At 41.7% G+C, this 18,578-nt stretch overlaps 2 protein-coding genes across 4 annotated transcripts in view; both read right to left on the reverse strand.

The window, feature by feature from the left end:
• Positions 1-15,980, reverse strand: F10 (coagulation factor X). The gene is made up of 9 exons (XM_053385281.1): positions 15,887-15,980; positions 14,989-15,315; positions 11,970-12,130; positions 9,397-9,421; positions 8,143-8,256; positions 5,747-5,878; positions 3,048-3,262; positions 2,739-2,856; positions 1-1,142 (listed from the first exon to the last, which is right to left on the reverse strand). The coding sequence occupies exons 1-9, from the start codon at positions 15,978-15,980 to the stop codon at positions 595-597; spliced, it is 1,734 nt and encodes a 577-aa protein (XP_053241256.1). The 3' UTR covers positions 1-594.
• LOC128411865 (coagulation factor VII-like) overlaps positions 15,700-18,578 on the reverse strand; it is a 13,787-nt gene continuing 10,908 nt past the window's right edge. For all 3 annotated transcript variants that reach the window (XM_053384393.1, XM_053384392.1, XM_053384391.1), the window contains exon 9: positions 15,700-16,943. In XM_053384393.1, coding sequence (XP_053240368.1) covers positions 16,363-16,943 — 581 coding nt within the window. In that variant the 3' untranslated portion in view covers positions 15,700-16,362. The remainder of the gene's footprint in view (positions 16,944-18,578) is intronic.

The raw sequence follows: 18,578 nt of genomic DNA on the forward strand, positions 1-18,578 counted from the left end.
AACGTTAACACTTTCTTTTATTATGGCATTATAGGGATGGGGGAAGAAATTCAGTTCAGTTAGCATTTAAAGGCTAACATGGAATTTGTGCTTCTATAAAGAATACATGAAGCAAAACATCCTTCAAAACTTGCACTTCTCCGAATTTTGCAATCCAGTTCTTCAGACAAGTAAATGTGCACAAGAATGCATGTACTAGGTGGGCACAGAGTACATATAAATGAAAATAACATACAAGAATGCATTGCATTAGGCAAAACTACATACTATATTGATCTTTCTTGTTCTGGAAGAACACCTGAACAAGGCTTTTGAAATGAAGAGGCCATTAAAGTAACATAGTGTAAGTCATCCCTTACTAAGATGGTGCCCAAGGGATGTTTTGTACTACAACTCCCATCAACGTCAACCAGCATAGCTGTGCTGGCTGAGGCTGATGGGAGTTATAGTCCAAAAATAATCCTGGTTGGCAGAGGCTGGTTTAAGTCCTAGGCAAAGTGACCTATTTAATTCACCCGTGGAAATGCCTGCGTGAAACACGACAATAAACCATGATCAGGGAGACAATGGTTGCCCTCTCAACGCTCCACCGTGTTACAGCTTTGGACGCATTATTCTCCTCAGCCAACCTATGAATCTCGACACCTTGGTATAAATCCCATATTTCCCCTCCCTTGCACACCCTTCCCCCCAGCTGATTACACCAGTCACAAAATAAGTGTCCCAGTATTGAGTGACATGTGGTCCTCCACTGTCTCCCTGACATGCATCTTGGGCTACGGTATGGTAACCAGCACAGAACATATTTTCAGTGATCGGGAAATTGCTGGACAGCTTGCAGATATGCCTCTCAACATAGGGGACATCAATTTTTTTGAGCGTGGCGGATACTCGGCCTCTTTCGTGGAGGCGGCCAAAGCCACTGATCATACCCTTTCCTGCTCTCATCAGGACTTGATTTGCAAAGTCGACAGTGGGAAGGCACGCAGGGATCACGTTTTCGGAAAACTGGATAGGGGTCTTCAGCTGAATGAGGGCTATATCGTAATCATAGGTTGCCAAAACAAATTTTTGATGTACGTATATCTTCTCCACTGTATGAACAGTCCCTGTTCTTGCACTCACTGTTGTGTTCACTTCCCCTGTGTGAGAACAACACAGTATAATTATTACGTGATATAAATATGAGGTGCATTGGTATTCAAAATGGGTGTTGTTATTAATCTCCCCCCATTAGAATATAATAAAAACAACAACATTTGTACTCCACAACATTTGATCCAGAATAAATACAAAACTTGCTGATCTCTTCCCAACTCATCCAGTCCTTGCTCACAAAACTATGTCTTTCCACCCTCCCAGAACCCCAACTTCTGGATGTATAATGATGATAATTTTGACACCTATTAATTAACACCTGATAATACATTTAACCGAATTAACAAATAGATTTTTTTTAAAAATTCAGTGGAAGAAAGAACGAAGTACAGAGAAGGGGGATGAAAATGGCAATATTTTCTGAGATTCTGTGGCAGCTGCCAGAGGTAAAGCAGGGGTTGCGCACACCTCCTGAATCGCCAAAAAGGTAAGGAAGTCCCGCCAGGTATCTTCAAGATGATCGGCATTTCCTCTAAGCCTGCATACACACTATACACTTCCTATCTGAAGGACATTTGAAGTGCATTCTTTTATTCAAAGAATTATGGGAACTGTAGTAGTCTGCTACTGGGAATATTTCTGGGACCAGTCTTCCCACTAGGCATAGCGAGGGCAGCTTATTTCGGGAGACACTCAAAGGTTGGAAACCAATGGCAATGTATTACTGTTGCAATTTTCCTGCCAGAAAAGGAAGGAAGTACTTGTGGGATTTGCTCTCTCGGGTGACAGAATAATTTGTCCAGCTTGGGTATTATGCTCCTTGATATGCTCACCATTTGCAGCTCTGACTCAGACAGGCTGGCCCTAGACGTTTCATGATTGGGATTTGCACTTTCTGTAAAGGTAAAGGGTAAAGGGGACCCCTAACCATTAGGTCCAGTCGTGGCCGACTCTGGGGTTGCGGCGCTCATCTCGCTTTACTGGCCAAGGGGTCAGCTTCCGGGTCATGTGGCCAGCATGACTAAGCCGCTTCTGGCGTACCAGAGCAGCACACGGAGACGCCGTTTACCTTCCCGCTGGAGCGGTACCTATTCATCTGCTTGCACTTTGATGTGCTTTCGAACTGCTAGATTGGCAGGAGCAGGGACTGAGCAACAGGAACTCATCCCGCTGCAGGGATTGGAACCACCGACCTTCTGATCGGCAAGTCCTAGGCTCTGTGGTTTAACCCACAGCGCCACCCGTGTCCCAGGCATCTTTTGTAGGTGGGTGCTAATCCTCCCCACCCCCCGCCAGTGTATTTTCTCAATTACCACTGATATTCCAAAGCTGCAAGTTGCCCCACGGGGAAAAACACCTTCCTTTGAGCACCACAGTTCATACCCAATTCATTCACACCCACCTGCCCACTTCTGATTTCTTTTTTTAAAAATCCCACATGAGATCAGTAACACACACACACAGACACACACACAACCACAGCTCACAGCCAAAGGCTTATTTACAAAACATGAATTTTGGTGAGATATTGAGCAAGATACTAAAAACTATTAGTGATTACCTCTGTATACCTCACCTACCAAAAAATATTTTTACAATTTAGCATCTTTGAATAGGTGACAAAAATTGAAAATACCCACCAACAACAACTTTCAGCGTTTTTGTCTGATTTATACAATGAGCCGCGGTAAGCACATACATTGGGCTCAGAATGGTGCCTCCACAAAACCCTTCTCCTGCATCATCTATCAGAAGTGCCTGAAAAAAGAAGCAGGTACAAAAATCAGGATTGTGTGAGTAAGTAGCTTTTTTTCCTGAGGGAGAAATGACATCGTAGGATGTATTGAGTCTTCTTTCTAGAACACCTGTAAGAATCAAAATAAGGCAGAGCCAAATTGGGGGGGGGGACCAAATAAGGACATACAAAGATACATGACAGAGTAACTTACCTGCCAAGGACACTGGCCCAGTTTACAATCCTCTCCGTTAACTATTCTGACACCACGGTCCTCGTCAGGATCTTCTTCGACCCCATACAATGGCTCTTCATCTTGGGGATCAGGGCTTGGGAAAATCTGTGTGTCATTATAATCCAACTCTTCTAAATAACTTGCCTCTCTCTTTGCCACCTTCTTTTTCTGAATCCGACCACATGGATATGGAACTGCAAAACCGGCATTTTAAATTAGGCAACACAACCAAGCCAACTTGCGCCAATGAAACAAAAAAGTCAATCTTTTAAAATATGCCTTTTCCTTCGGAAGGCTGAAATACCGTATTTTTCGCTCTATAAGATGCACCAGACCACAAGACGCACCTAGTTTTTGGAGGAGGAAAACAAGAAAAAAAAAATCTGAATCTCAGAAGCCAGAACAGCGAGAGGGATCACTGCACAGTGAAAGCAGCAATTCCTCTTGCTGTTCTGGCTTCTGGGATAGCTGTGCAGCCTGCATTCGCTCCATAAGACGCACACACATTTCCCCTTACTTTTTAGGAGGGAAAATGTGAGTCTTATAGAGCAAAAATTACGGTATTCTTTTTATTATTATATTTATTTATGTCCTGCCTTTTCCCCTGATGATACTCAAGACAGCTTACAGATAAAAATAAGAACCACTAAAACCATAGAAAAAATAATTAAAAATTAGAATCTATAGAATTAAATCTCTCCCTCTCTCTCTCCCCCACACATCTATTAAATTTTTACAAAAAAATTACAAAAAAAGCACGGCACAAGGCCCCTCATTAAAAGCAGCCAGTTTCCAAAGGCTGTTGGAACAAGAATGCTTTCACCTGTTTCACAAGGAGGGAGCCAGTCCAGCTTCTCTAGGGAAGGAATTCCAAAGTTTGGGAGCTGCCACCGAAAAGGCCCTGTCCCATATCCCTACCAAGCATATCTGTGAGGGTGGTGGGAGCTAGAGAAGGGCCTCTCCCAAAGATCTCAAAGCCCAAGCAGGTTCGTACAGTATAAGTCCTTCAGACAGCTTTGACCGAAAGCTGTTTAGGGCTTTCTTAGCCGTAACTAACACTTTGAATTGTGCCCAGAAACAGATTGGTAGCCAGTGGAGCTGTTTGAAAAAGGGAGTCATATGCTCCCTGTAACCAGCCCTGGGTCAAGAAACTGGCTCCAGATGTGACTCGGATCCAGGAAGATGAAAGGTGGACAAAGTAGGTAAAGAAGGGAAGTCAGAAGACAAAGACCCATTGAACTCAATGGAGCATTATTTTTGAATAAACATTCATAAGAGTGCCTTACCAACCTATGATTACTTAATTTTCCTGTGACCAACTATCTTTTCATTGCACCTTTCAAATATGATGAAATTTAAAAAGCACAGTGGAAAGACATAGGTCACCTTAAAAGGAAAATATCAGCTAAAGGACCTTCAGATTTAATAGTCAAATCAAATTCTTTTTGATAAAAAAATTCTTTTCTCAGACCCTTAAACCACATCAGAATCTGTGCACTCACAGTTAGAAACAAACTACAGTGGTACCTCGGGTTAAGAACTTAATTCTTTCTGGAGGTCCGTTCTTAACCTGAAACTGTTCTTGAGGTACCACTTTAGCTAATGGGGCCTCCTGCTGCCGCCGCGCAATTTCTGTTCTCATCCTGAAGCAAAGTTCTTAACCTGAGGCACTATTTCTAGGTTAGCGGAGTCTGAAGCGTCTGTAACCTGAAGTGTCTGTAACCCGAGGTACCACTGTATATATCAATAATAAAGGATGCAGAACGCAAAGTGTAGATAGAAGTATTTTGTGGTTTTATATTCTGATTTTATCCTATGAACTGCCCTTAGACCTGCGGGCATAGGGCGGTATATAAATCAAATCAAATCAAATCAAATTGAAATAAATAAATAAATAAATGTGGAACATCACAGAGGTTTAGATATGAAATTAGGTGCAGTAAAATAAGTGATGTCTGGACTTATCCGGAATTTTGGACTCGTGCGGAGCTTGATATATGGGTACCCCCCAAAAATTTAAAATTTGGCTGTATAATTTGGAACCAATGTGATTTGAATAATGTGGTGTGATTGGCCTGTTAATAAAAATTATAAAAAAAGATATGAAATTAGGGTTTAACTTTAAAATGCATCTTTTGTGGCTAATGGTAACTAATCCTTTAAAAAAACAAACACTGATATTGTTGGGTGAGGAAAAAACGAGGGGGAAAAATAGTCCCTCCAATGTCTGTCTTAACATATATTTTTTTGGGTACTATGATTTATTTTAAGGTAGAAGTCAAAAGAACAAATTCTACGGGTGCTTCCGAATGGCTATTTATTGTGATATGGGTGCTCTTCATGCATGCAGGACTTTAATTTTGCAGTAGCCAGAAAACGTTGTCAGCATCAATATGCCAGCCCATATCCCTCTTCCTCTGCTTTCACTTATTTTGTGAATAGAAGACACAACAACTTTAGACGGGGGAAGAATCCTTAAATTTATGGATTTATTTCAGAACATGAAGAGAAAAAATGGAGATAAGAAAGTTTGAGAATATCCTTGTAAAAAGGGGAAAAGCAAATTCAAAATTAAATTGTTGGTAGCATTAAAAAAGACAATGCATTCAAAAATGCACCCCCAAAATAAGAATATATAATTATAACAAGTTGCTTCAACCAAACAAATGGCTTCATACCTGTAGGAATGCAGGATTGTCCATTGTTTTCCAGAATATATCCATTGGCACAAAAGCATTCAATATTGTTTTCTACAAGCTTGCAGAACTGCTTACAGCCACCATTCTGCACTTTGCAGGATCTTTGTATGACTATATAAAAGACAAATACATGAGTGCTGAAGAATAAATTAACACACATTCTTCAGGCAATGGTTAAAATGTTATTTAGAGCCAGAGCCATTTTCCTCTAGGTTGCAAATTCTTCAAGGCATTTTTTTTGCACTGGGTTATATTTGTGTTCTCTACTGTTTAAGCTAAAGCTCTATCAATGGACAAATGGGGCAATTGTTGAGGGTCACTGAAAAGCCAACTGCTTTTCAGGAAAATTGGTTTGTAGTCTAGCCATTTCATGACCGCAAGCCTGAGCATAACGTCCTCCAAGATGTAGCAGCAATTTTGAAAACTATGTGCTTTGCTCCAGTGGGAGAAACAAAACAGGAAGCCTCGTTTATGTTTGAACCAGAAATCATGGTTTGTTGTTGCCTAACAAGCCACGATCAGCAAGCCAACAAAAGAACAACAAATCGTGGGTCAGGACTGGCTAGCTATCGTGGTTTGCTAGGGAGAAAGAAACCACAGTCCCTGGAGGAGCAGAGTAGGAACAATTTGGCAGGAATTGCTCATTCACAATAAAACACAATAAGCCAGATAGTCAAGCTACCATTATGAGCAAATGCAACCATTGTGTGGATACCATAAATGCATAGGGATGAAAGAATCAAACCTGCTGGATCAGACCAGCATCTTATTCTCAGTGATCAGCAAGATGGCCATGAGAAGCATTCTTAAATACTTATCTAATACATATGGGAATCCTGTTTTGCTCAAGTTACATTTAAAGAGGAACTTTTTCTGCAGTCTGATGCATAAGCTCTCCCCTTCCTTAGGATCTCACCGTAGGGAACATTTAAAAGGATCAGGGAACTGAAATGATAGGTGATGTCTGCCTCTAGTTCCCAGCTGGTGCTGTGCAGCATATTATTTATGTGGGTGGGTGGGGTAAAGGTAAAGAGACCCCTGACCATTAGGTCCAGTCGTGGGCGACTCTGGGGTTGCAGCGCTCATCTCACTTTACTGGCCGAGGGAGCCAGTGTACAGCTTCCGGGTCATGTGGCCAGCATGACTAAACCACTTCTGGCGAAGCAGAGCAGCGCACGGAAACGCCATTTACCTTCCCGCCGGAGCAGTACCTATTTATCTACTTGCACTCTGACGTGCTTTTGAACTGCTAGGTTGGCAGGAGCAGGGACCGAGCAACGGGAGCTCACCCCTTCGCGGGGATTCAAATCACCGACCTTCTGATCGGCAAGCCCTAGGCTCTGTGGTTTAACCCACAGCGCCACCCGCGTCCCTAGGTGGGGGGAGAGTCCCCTAAACCAATAAATTAATAAATGGTAAGATTTTGGGATATGAAGGGAGAAATACAAGCTGCAGAGTAAATCCTGGCCTAGCCTATGCAAAAGGACCTGGCCAAGCATGGGCTGTTACAAAACAATGTAGAGCCACTGAGGGCTATTGGCAATGCAAGAGAACTGTCAGGGGTGCCAACATGAATAAAATATTGTCGGGGCCCAGGTAAGCCTTGCCCCACATAATCTATCACATGACGCAGTGCACACACAGCATTTGAATGGGAATGTCCATCAACTTTGTGAGGCTCAAGTTCCCACGAACGCCAGGAGTTGGCTCCTAAGTTTCCAGTGTGAAGAGAGACAAGTTGCCGGGGTAACTAGATGTAATGAGACAGGAAGAGTTTAGGGGCCTTTCACAAAGCTTGGAATAGCTGAAAAATGCAGGACGATTTAGGTTGGCTGGCTGGGAGAGATGCCTTGGACTCGAATACTGTACTGTTGTGAGGGATAAGTCCCTCTTGAGATGAACATGCTGTAAGATCTGTAGTTCCTCCACCTAAATTCATGTGTAAATATGTGAATAAATCCTATTTCTTAAAGCTACGACAGCCTCTGCCATGTCTTCAGTTCTCCAAAGGAACACAGACTCTGGTCGAGGACAAAGACCACAGTTCGGCAGGGATTGGGGTGGCCTGTTAAAAACGGGATCTGTGTTTCATGAAGAGAAGGCCTGGGAGCAACGTGCACCTGAAGTAGAAAATGGAGGGAGGAAGACCAACAACCTTCGAGCCGGAAGGAAAACCAGCAGAGACAGAGAAAGAGAAAGAGAAATGGCATTGGCAGTTCCCACATTCATAACAACATATTTAGAAATGCTGTTCCGTATCGTCTCAGCCTAGGATGTTTGTATGGAGCTGTATGGAGCCCACCGCCAGAGAACGTAGTGAAATAAACCAACAAATAAGAGAGTCACTGCTATTTTGCAACTGAAACACAACTTACCACTATCACAGTTCGGCCCATCATAGCCATCCAAACATGTGCAGGTATATTTATTAATGCCATCTTTGCACGTTCCACGGTCATGGCAAGGGTTTGAGGCACACTGATCCCCATCTAGCATTTGGAAAAAAAAATATTTTTGTAATATAATTTCTTGTTATCCAAGGTATTAATGAATGTGTTAAGAATGAAAATATGAGGTTACCCGGTGTCACTTTTAATACTGGCTCTCCAAAGTTCATCTAGTCCAACTTCCTGTCAACACAGGGCATCTACCACTATGATGTCCCTGAAAGGTGGCCAGTCAGCCTCTGCTTTGAAACCTCTTACACAGGAGAGTCCACCAGCTTCTAAGGTGGTCTGCTCCACTGTTGCTACAGCTCCTGTGCCTAAATCCTGCACATTATATTGAAGTAAGTTCCACTGAAATTAATAGAACTTGCTATTGGACTGGGGTCTTATAAGCACACTTATTGTCGATGTGTAGGACATATAGATTAAGAGCTAAGGGTTCAGCTTTCATTCCTATTGCAAAATGCTGATCATAAGTTCTTGAAACAGCTGCTCACAGCTCTACGAGTTGCTGCCATCCTTTGAAAATAGGAAGCCACCTTTGCAAATGTGGATTGTAATCCCTTGTTTGCTTTGGCTCTCTCACTCTCACCCCCACCAAAATGTAAAACTCTTCCAGCAGGCTTTGCTTCTATTGTTTCAAATGCCATATATATATATATATATATATATATATATATATATATATATGTGTGTGTGTGTGTGTGTGTGTGTGTGTGTGTGTGTGTGTAAGGCACCGATCAGTCAATATATGGCATAGGGTCTTCCTTTATCAGTTTTATGCAGCCATGGGAGAGTGGAAACACACAATTTAGCATCTCTGAACATGTTTTCTACTAAGATACAGGCTGGGGAGCATTAAAACATGGAGCTATAATTCCTTTGTCACAATCAAAGTAGTTCACAATAACTTGGAACAACTAAAAACTGTTCCAGCTAAAAAAATGTAATTGAATCTGAAATAAATGAATGAATGAATAAATAAATAAATAAATAAATAAAGTATATCCCATGTTAGTTATACTGTGAGTAGACTCATAGAAGTCAAGCAACTCAAATCTACTTGAATTATTGCCTTAGTTGGATATTACCCAATGAAACAACTAATTTATTTCTTATCTAATACATATCAACAGTATTTTAAAGAAATACTTGGTTGAAAAAAACAGACGCATCTCTTACCTACATACACATTCCAGAACTCCTCCTAATAAGAAAACAGCAGATTTTATTTACAACAATATAGCAGTTCTTCCAACAGCAGCAGTAGCTATTCCCATAATTTGGCCATGTTAGAGCTCCGATGCCATACTTCACTCTAGCTGTGACCGCTGTCCCAGAAGCACAGGTGTACCTGTTACTTTGGATCCTTACTCACCCCAATGAGTCTTCAAACAGACTCAGCAGAACCCATCAAGAAATGTAGACCCACTTGTTAATTTTCAGACCACATATTCACTGGGCAGCAGTGCCGCTTTTGTGATCCACCTTAGGTCAGGCTGTGACCCAACTGAGGACCAGTTTAGACAGGCCAACAGTATAGACAGAGTCTGCCAATTAAGGACATCTTTCAGTCCTCTGCCAGTTTCTGCTACAGCCTGCCGCCTAGCATAATGGAACTGTTTAAGCCACCTGAACTGACCTAGCAAACAGTACTAACGTTGTGTTGTAATGTAAGCCACCTTGGGACCTTAGGTGGGAGGGCGGGTAGATTAAGAAGAATACTATGTCAAGTATCAACAAGAGCTGTGCATATATTCACAACTTCAAACAGATCTGGGAGTATTTGCAAAAAATAATTGCATTTGGTTTAATTGCATTTAAATTAATGTACATTTAATTAATGTATTAATTAATGAATGAATGTATTAATTAAAGTATTAAATTAATGTACAATTAATATTTAATTGTATTTAATTTAATTGGTTTAATTTTAGTATTTAGTAATGGCAATTGACTGCCATTATTAATGCTAAAAGAAAAGAAGCATTAGGTAACTGAGAGACAATATTGCACTACCTGGACTAAGGCAACTTGAGGGAGGATTGCTATTTCAGAGTTCCCCCCTTATCACTTGCAGATTCCCCTCTTTCCTACCTGTGGAATTCCTTTATTACCTTTACTCTTGTCTTTCTGGCTTGTTGAGCAGATGGCCATAATTTATGATAGGTAAGGGTGAAGCAGACCACTCATGAAAGAGTCTGAGAATTATAAGGGGGTGGAATTAAATAAATGGTTTCTGGCCATTCAGTGCGTTGAACAAAATATTTGAGTTTATTATGAAGTGTGAGAGGAGCATAAAGTATTAGAGGGGAAGAAGAGAAATGCATTGTAAAGGTGTTGATTGATGCTTTTCTTTTATTTCTCTTTTGATAAACAGAAACCCTTTCTTCCAATGCTTTAATTCTATGATTCTCCTTTCATAGCAGAATAGCAGAATTGGCACGTAACTAAACAAGGAGATGATGTGTTGCAAGAAAGAAGGTAGCTGCTGTATTGTTAATTTTGTTTCATCACTGTAATGTTTGTAACACTCTAATATTTCTAATAAATATGCCACATCAGTTTTAAGTTTCTGTTTTTCTTAACTTACCATAGCTTTGATGCCTTAAGTGTCCTTAATACCTTGTTACCTACACTGTTAACATTCTTAATATTTCTAATGATTTTAATGGCTTATGTTTTTGGTCTTGACCGTTCTATATCTTATGAAGAACCACTGTATCTCAGCTCTTTTTGTACAGTAATAAAAATAATAGAAATATGTTAATAAAATATTAATAAAGCTGCTGCACACATATATGTAAGCATGGGGAAAGTATCATTTAAGATGCAATATAAAAACAGGGCCAACCACACACTACTGAGTGCACCTTCACAACAGAGTTGTCAGAGTGGTATTAATCAACAGACAGTCTTGACCCTTCCTGCTTGTCCACTCCCTTTTTCATTATTATTACCCACAATTCCCCCCTCCTCTGCTTTGTCTAGGACAGGGATGGGGAGCCTGCAGAATGATGTCAATGGACTACAATTCCCATCATCTCTTACCCTTGACTTTGCTGGCTGGGACTAATGGGAGTTGGATTCCAACAACGTCTGTACAGTCACAGATTCCCCATTCCTGGCTTAGGGAGAGAGATATGGCTGGGTTCCAGTTTGTTCTACAGCTGGAAGAAGCAATAGTAGGGAAGAAGGGAAAATAGTAACACATGGAGAGAACGCTAGGGTATTGCAGGAGTAAAAAAGTAAAGGGACACCTGACCATTAGGTCCACGACTCTGGGGTTGTGGCGCTTATCTCGCTTTATTGGCTGAGGGAGCCGACGTACAGTGTACAGGTCATAGGCCAGCATGACTAAGCCGCTTCTGGCAAACCAGAGCAGCACACGGAAACGCAGTTTACCTTCCCGCTGGAGTGGTACCTATTTATCTACTTGCACTTTGATGTGCTTTCGAACTGCTAGGTTGGCAGGAGCAGGGACCGAGCAACGGGAGCTCACCCCATTGCGGGTATTTGAACCGCCAACCTTCTGGTTGGCAAGTCCTAGGCTCTGTGGTTTAACCCACAGCGCCACCCGCGTCCCTATTTGCAGGAGTAGGAAGCTGTTAAATGCAGCTGACAGTTCCACTGTGAAGGCACGGCTGGTAGAACATAGCTGTCGGCCCTGTTTTGATCTTGCTCTGGAGGACAGAGGACAGAAACCAGCAGTCATATTAAGGCAAAGCAAAGACACTGGCCAGCTTTGTCCTTACAGTTTTCTCTTGGTTTTCAAAGGCTTCTCTGGCTTCTTCCTTTGAGCATCGCTCTTCCATGCACTCCCTTTCAATGTTTCCCTGCCTAAACTCCTCAAAAGGAGAATTGGCCCGCTTTACTCGTTCCAAAAAATTGTTTGCCTTTTTATCCTGTAGAAAAACTAAAGAAAAACAACAACAACAAAAAACAACCAACTCATGTCTCGTTTGCAAATTTCAAAACACATTACGGAAAACTGTTTTGCATTTATAGATAAATGTTGCACATGGTTTCACATCTCTGCTTGTGATAGAAAGCACACCATGGTTCTTTCTCTGTCTCTTTCCGGCTCATGTGCATGTTGTATGAGGTCATGTGCATGTATCCACAGCTCATGTGCATGTATCCACAGGGCAACAGTGATTCAGTTCTTAGGCTAGACCGCCTGGCTCATATGTTTGCCTATGGAGTGAAGATAAACCACCCAGTGCTTGTGGTGGCTGCTGCTCCCTAGAGGAGGTTGACTTACTTCGCTTCCAGCCTTCTCATATTTCACTTGGGGGGGGAAAGGAGAAAGCCACTCCCATTTTGCAGCTGAAAACAGCAAGCTCATCCCCTCCCCAGCCCACCCACTGCAATTCAAGTGGCATTCGCAATTGTTGTACACAGCAGAGTGGGAGGAGGGAATGTATTCACTTGATGCACACTACCTGTTGGGTTTTTGCACCCCTTGCAACCTGCTCCCCATCTGTGCATGTGCTGTAATCCTTGCATGAGAAATGGCTGTCTCAAATCCACACACCTCAGCTTAGCTTTGAACGTGGTTTAAGTTTTCCTTTTGAAATGAAGCTGGTTCAAACAGCAGGACTGCTCAAGAACCTACAGGATAACTCTGCATCGCAGGTAATGCCATGTGTACATGGATCAAAAAGGGAGGTGGTGTGGGTGCACTGGAAGCAGAGGAAACAGCAATGTGTACACACCTTTAGTTGCTCCCATAGCAGTAAAGATGCTCTTTCCATACAGCATGGGGTGAAGAAACAGGTGGCATAATAGCCTGTAGTTGGAGGGTGGGTGGCTAACACAGGCATCAGGAGACTTCCCTGGTCTATGTCTCAGGAATTCTCAAAATTCCTACTTAGACCACCATATTGGATTTCACTACATTCCATGAAGATGTGGAAGTAAAATCCATCATTCTGGGATTGCCACTCTGCACATCTTGTAAGCAGTCGCTTTCTGCAGGCATCACCTTGTTGCTTTCAAAATTGCACACACTCCATCTTTTTGTCATTTGCTCCTTTCAGGGTCTGTAGTCTGATGATGCTCTGTTGACTCTCTCTCACCAACTCCCTGGCCTCTGCCTCTAAAGTCTGATGGCCAAACACAAAGCTCTGGCCTTGTCTTTGGTTCTTCCTCTTTCCCCACCTCCCCAAATCATTGCAGAAATCTACCGATTCATCTGCAAAATCTCAGCTAAAACCTCAGCTGCATGCTCTGGTCATCTCCCACCTTGACTGTTCCAGCTGTTTTCTATGGCTTACACCTTTCATACCTTGTTCCTCTCAACATTATCCCTCAATTTCTACTGCCCAAATTATTCACTTCTCCAATCACCCTGAAAATTCCTCCTCTAATGTTTTCAATTGCGTGGAGGAGGAGGCAGGTAGGTGAGGAAAGGCTTATTTTGCCTCCACATCTGCTGTTATGCTAATAATTATCAGCCACCTCCCCCAGCATTTAAGTTGCACATCAAGTGCAAAGGTGCACTTAACATCATGTTGCTTGGTTCCCTAAACTGGTGGCCATCACTACATTGTATGTGGCAGCAAATTCCATAAATTTAACTACCTGTGGTGTGAATAAATACTACCTTTTGCCTGATCTATTCTCTGCCAACCACTGAGGACTCCTGAGAAGAGGTTTACGAAGACCCAAAATGGGGCAGCAACACTTTTTCACTAGATGCTATTGCTTCCGTGCCCCTAGTCCCATCCCATATCGGCCACTTCAGTTCCCATTGTAGCCAAAGCACATGAAGAAATACAGATCATAATTCGACTGGGCCAATTGCATGTGATGTACATTATAATCCTAAGCAACCGTACTCAACAGTGGGTTACAGTTAAATTAACATGGCTTGCTTCCATGCCCAACCAAGTGTTTACTAACAGGGTGTTAACATTCATAAAGCCTACATTGGTTTTGCTGATGACATAAAAAGGAATTTAAAATACCAAAGCCAGCTACTTGTTTAAAAATATCGTTCCAGATTGCCAGTGGGGTCTTGTTATATTGTATGTGAAGTTTTTATGAAGTTATGCTGTTCATAGCAGCATTGGTGTGTTTAAGCATATTAAATTTATTGCCACAACTTCATTGATCTGTGAAATGTTATGACCCCCCCCCAACTAAAACCAGGTGCATTTCTTCATTTCATAGAAACATTACTTCCACTATCATTCTCACCGTTTCTTGTTTATTAACTCCTTCTGTGTCACACTTTTTATTTTTCTGGGAACAATATTAGATATATGTTCCTCAGCTGAAACATTTATTTGCTATATGAAGGGCTCTTTCCCTTGTCATGTATATAATTTTCTCTCCCATCACCCCTGTAGCTGAAAGAGAAGGTATTTTTACCATCTCACAGACAGAACTGCATTTCAGGGTGCTTTTCCACACCATTTAAATCACATTGAAAGCAACACCCTCCAAAAAAAGAATTTTGGGAAAGCTCCTCAATGCATTGTAGCTCTGTGATGGGTAATCTATAGTTTCCAGGATTATTTGGGAAGGAGGGGGAAAGTGCTTTAAAAGTATGGTGAATATGCAGCCTAGAAATTAATTCCCACACCATACATAGGCAAACAAGATGCATTATACTGTATAATATACTGAGACCCTTTCGGTGGAGACTTCTCCTAATTTGTGGCCCTTACTTTCTTCCTACACACAAAGGAAAAATAATAATTCTTATTCGAAATAAATGAAAGCAATTGCAAGGAGAGACAGAGAAATTATTTAAGGCTCTCTTACCATTTCTTTCTGCCTTCAGGAAACTTGACAGAGAAGTGAGAATCAGAATGAGGAACAGCTGGCTAGCCATGGTGCCTATCGGTGGAAAAACAACACACTGTTCTGCTGCAGGGACTAGTCGTGAATAAGGTTCAAACAGCACACTTCCTGTTGCTGGGCTGCACCTCTTATCACACATAACAAACGGGGTTGTGTTTGGATGAGGATTCTCCAAATAATTGTGCTGAATGATAAGACATCCTGGTCTTTTCCAAGTAAGGTCATAAGAGGCAGAGTAAAGGCAAAGTGGTGCCTTGGATGTTTCAAAAAGCAGCTTCCCTTGCTTTTCTGCTCAGATATTTAGGCACAGAGGAAGTGTGTCTGTAAGTCAAAAGCTGATTACATTGACGGAAATAAGCCCTCTGTTCACAACAAAATTCAAAACAAACCCATTTGGGCAATTTGTTCCTAATGAAGTCTCTTCCCCCCCTTCCCCTTTCCAAAAACATTTTGTCATGGGTGTCCCTTTTCCAGTATTTGAACAAGAAAGTAAGAGAGAAGTGAAATGCATATATCAGGGGTGAAGGTGCCTAAAAATGAATTACGTTAGTGAAAATAATATTCAAACATGCTTGCAAAAATGCGCACCTTAGGTCAAAACTGCACACGAAAGCATGGTTACTAGGAGGTATTTGCACTAAAATGCTGAATAATTTTCATGTTTTTTAAAAAAAATTGCAAGCTGTTGCAGAAACGTGGAGAACTGAATTTAAGATTGGAAAAGTAAGCAACGGAGAGAACCATAATTGACATATCCTTTCATCCGTACTCCTCATTGGGAAGGTGGCCCCAAGGTGATCCTCTGATCATTTTGGTTGCTCAGCTCTATGTGCATATGGGTTAACTCAGTCTAACCTACCTCGGAGAGTTGTTGAAAGCGTAAGAGCGGGGATGGGAATGTACATAGCATTCACAAACCGTGTAGAGAGAAAGGAACAAAGCCGAGACAGCATCTCCTATCACTTTAAATACTTTGCCTTATGCAAACTGAATTAAGCATGTCCACTCTTTTTTTCTACTGAAACTTTTAAGACTGCAAGAATCAAATCAAATTCTTATTTTTCTTGTTGTAAGTGAAAAATGTTAAAGATTACACTACAATTATAAACAGCGTATGCTCCCTTCCTGGTCGCAATGTTAAAAATAATACTGAAGAATAAACTTGTGAAAATGTATAAAAGGAAGTGTTAATTCAGTATATAGCCTTTAATTGATATACGATGCTTGAAGAATGCTGAAAAACAAGTGTCAAAAAAAACACAAGGAAAGTGCTAATGAAGGCTGCAATGCTGTATACATTTATCTGTGATTAAATCCCATTGAACTCAATAGGCCTTAATTCTGAGAGGGTGTATGTACAACTGCCGTGCTAGAGGTATTCTGCATGTGATTGTTTAGCCACCCAATGTATTCTACGACATTGGTGTAAACTCCGTATGTGCCCATTGCCGCACAGCCTTTACCCCAGCTCACGATCCCTGTTAGAAACCACGTATTCCTGTACTCAGTGGCGTGAGGCCCACCACTGTCACCTTCACAAGAGTCTCGACTCCCATCAAGGTATCCTGCGCAGAACATGTTCTTTGTAATGTTTAAGTTAGTGTGCTGAGCACATTCTTTTCTATGCATTTTGACGAGTCTCACTTGCATAAGTGTGGCTGACGTAGCCCCGCCTTCTAAGAGACGCCCCCATCCACTCACTGTGGAGTATTCAATGAAGCTCAGCACATCTGCAGCAAACCGCTGCTGAGGCAAGCATATGGGCACCACGTAATCTGTGAAATTGACAGGTGTCGCTAACTGCAACAAGGCAATGTCATTTTCAACTTTTTTGGGAGAATACTTTTCATGGATTATGATTTTAGCAACTCTTCTTTCCTGTTCACCTTCTTCTTCCTGGTCTATCCTGTATTTACCTGGAAAAGCAGGAACATTTGTTAAGCGACAGGTATCAGGTTTCTTAATAGCACAGATCGCAGAGTCGAGCCAGGTCTTTAGGCTCATATTCAGAGAGGATTAATAGCACAAAGACTGTCCTTATTTTGGGGTCACACACTGGCAAAATTAGGTTGTGCAATTATAGTTGATTGGGAGGTTTTGCATCAAAGAACCCACTTTCCCAAGACTGGACATTTTGTAAAGCGACAGGAAAATGCGATGGAATGTGTGGAATAACGTTAGTTTTGATGCATCATCATCATCCAATTTCCATGCAAACTAATCAGAATAATTTGTTATTCTGTAGCCAACACTGTCTAATCTCCCTGGAAACAAATCAGGATGACCTCTCAACAAACAGGTTGTCTGGAAGCACTGCATGATCATTAATGGTTATGTTTTCGATTATTTTCTTGTTGCATGGCAGAATAATTTCCCATTATTGAACCTCCAGCAGGTACTCTTCCCCAGAGCAATTATTTCCTTCCCTGGGACCTCATTCTCCCTGACAGCAGGGGACCTATCACTGTGGGAATGGGACACAGCTGTAACATCCCTGAAGGCCTTATCTGCCAGCTTCTCTGCATCTTTTAGCTTTTCCAGGTCTGCCACTTTGGTCTCAATGGAACAAATACATTCCCAGGGAGCCAGGAACCTTGATGCCCCTGCTGGCATTCTACCTGCATAATATTTTATTTAGTTTAAGCTACTTTACTGAGAGTTTGGATGTTATGTCAAGGAAAGGAAGGGCATAATGGAATGCCCTGGTCTCCTCACAGATGGATTCATATTACAGGCTGTGTTTCTAGAAGCGGAATGTGTCACACTGATCAGATTCTTTTTTTAAAAAATATTTTTTATTAAGGATTTTCTTGTTTTACAGAAGTGTAGTGCCTCGTATTTTTTTCTTCTTCTTCCATGTAACATTTTTACAAATCCGTTTCATTTGTTGAGGCATTAGGGGGAGAAGAAAAAAGAAAGAAAAAAGAAAGGGGGGTGGAGAGAGGGAAGATGGATGGGGGTGGGGTCGGGTGGCGGTGTTTCTATTATGTTTAATGTATGTAGAGTTTGGTGTCAGCGTTGCTTGTGTTGTTCACTTGTGTTCCTTTGGTGGTGAGAGAGGTTGGGGTTGGCCTAGGGTGTGATTGTTTGCTTGTGATTGGCTGTGGTGATCTTTGTTTTCGTGTGTGAGTGGGGTGTGTGTGTGTTTTGGATCAGGTTAGCCATATTGATTTGTATGCTGTTGGTGGATTATTGTCATTGTCCTGTTGGGCTGTGTATGTGATAAAGGGGAGCCATACCGGGGTGAAGGCGTCTTCTTCTGTTTGTCCCCGTGTCAGTTTCAGTTTATTAGCTAATTTTTCTAGTAGGGCTGTTTCCCATACTATTTGGTACCATTGGTCCATGCTTACTCCTGACAGGTCTCTCCAGTGTCTGGTTATGGTGTTTCTGGCTGCTGAGAGCAGGTGGGTTATGAGTTCTTTGTGGTGTAAATGGGCATTGTTGTCTTGGAAGATGTTTAGTAGGGCCAATTCTGGGGTGATGTCTATTACTTGCTTAGTTATTTTACATATTTCTTGTATGGCTGTTGTCCAGAATAGTTGAATTTTGGG

Source organism: Podarcis raffonei, chromosome 4, assembly GCF_027172205.1.
Source record: "Podarcis raffonei isolate rPodRaf1 chromosome 4, rPodRaf1.pri, whole genome shotgun sequence".
NCBI lineage: Eukaryota > Metazoa > Chordata > Lepidosauria > Squamata > Lacertidae > Podarcis > Podarcis raffonei.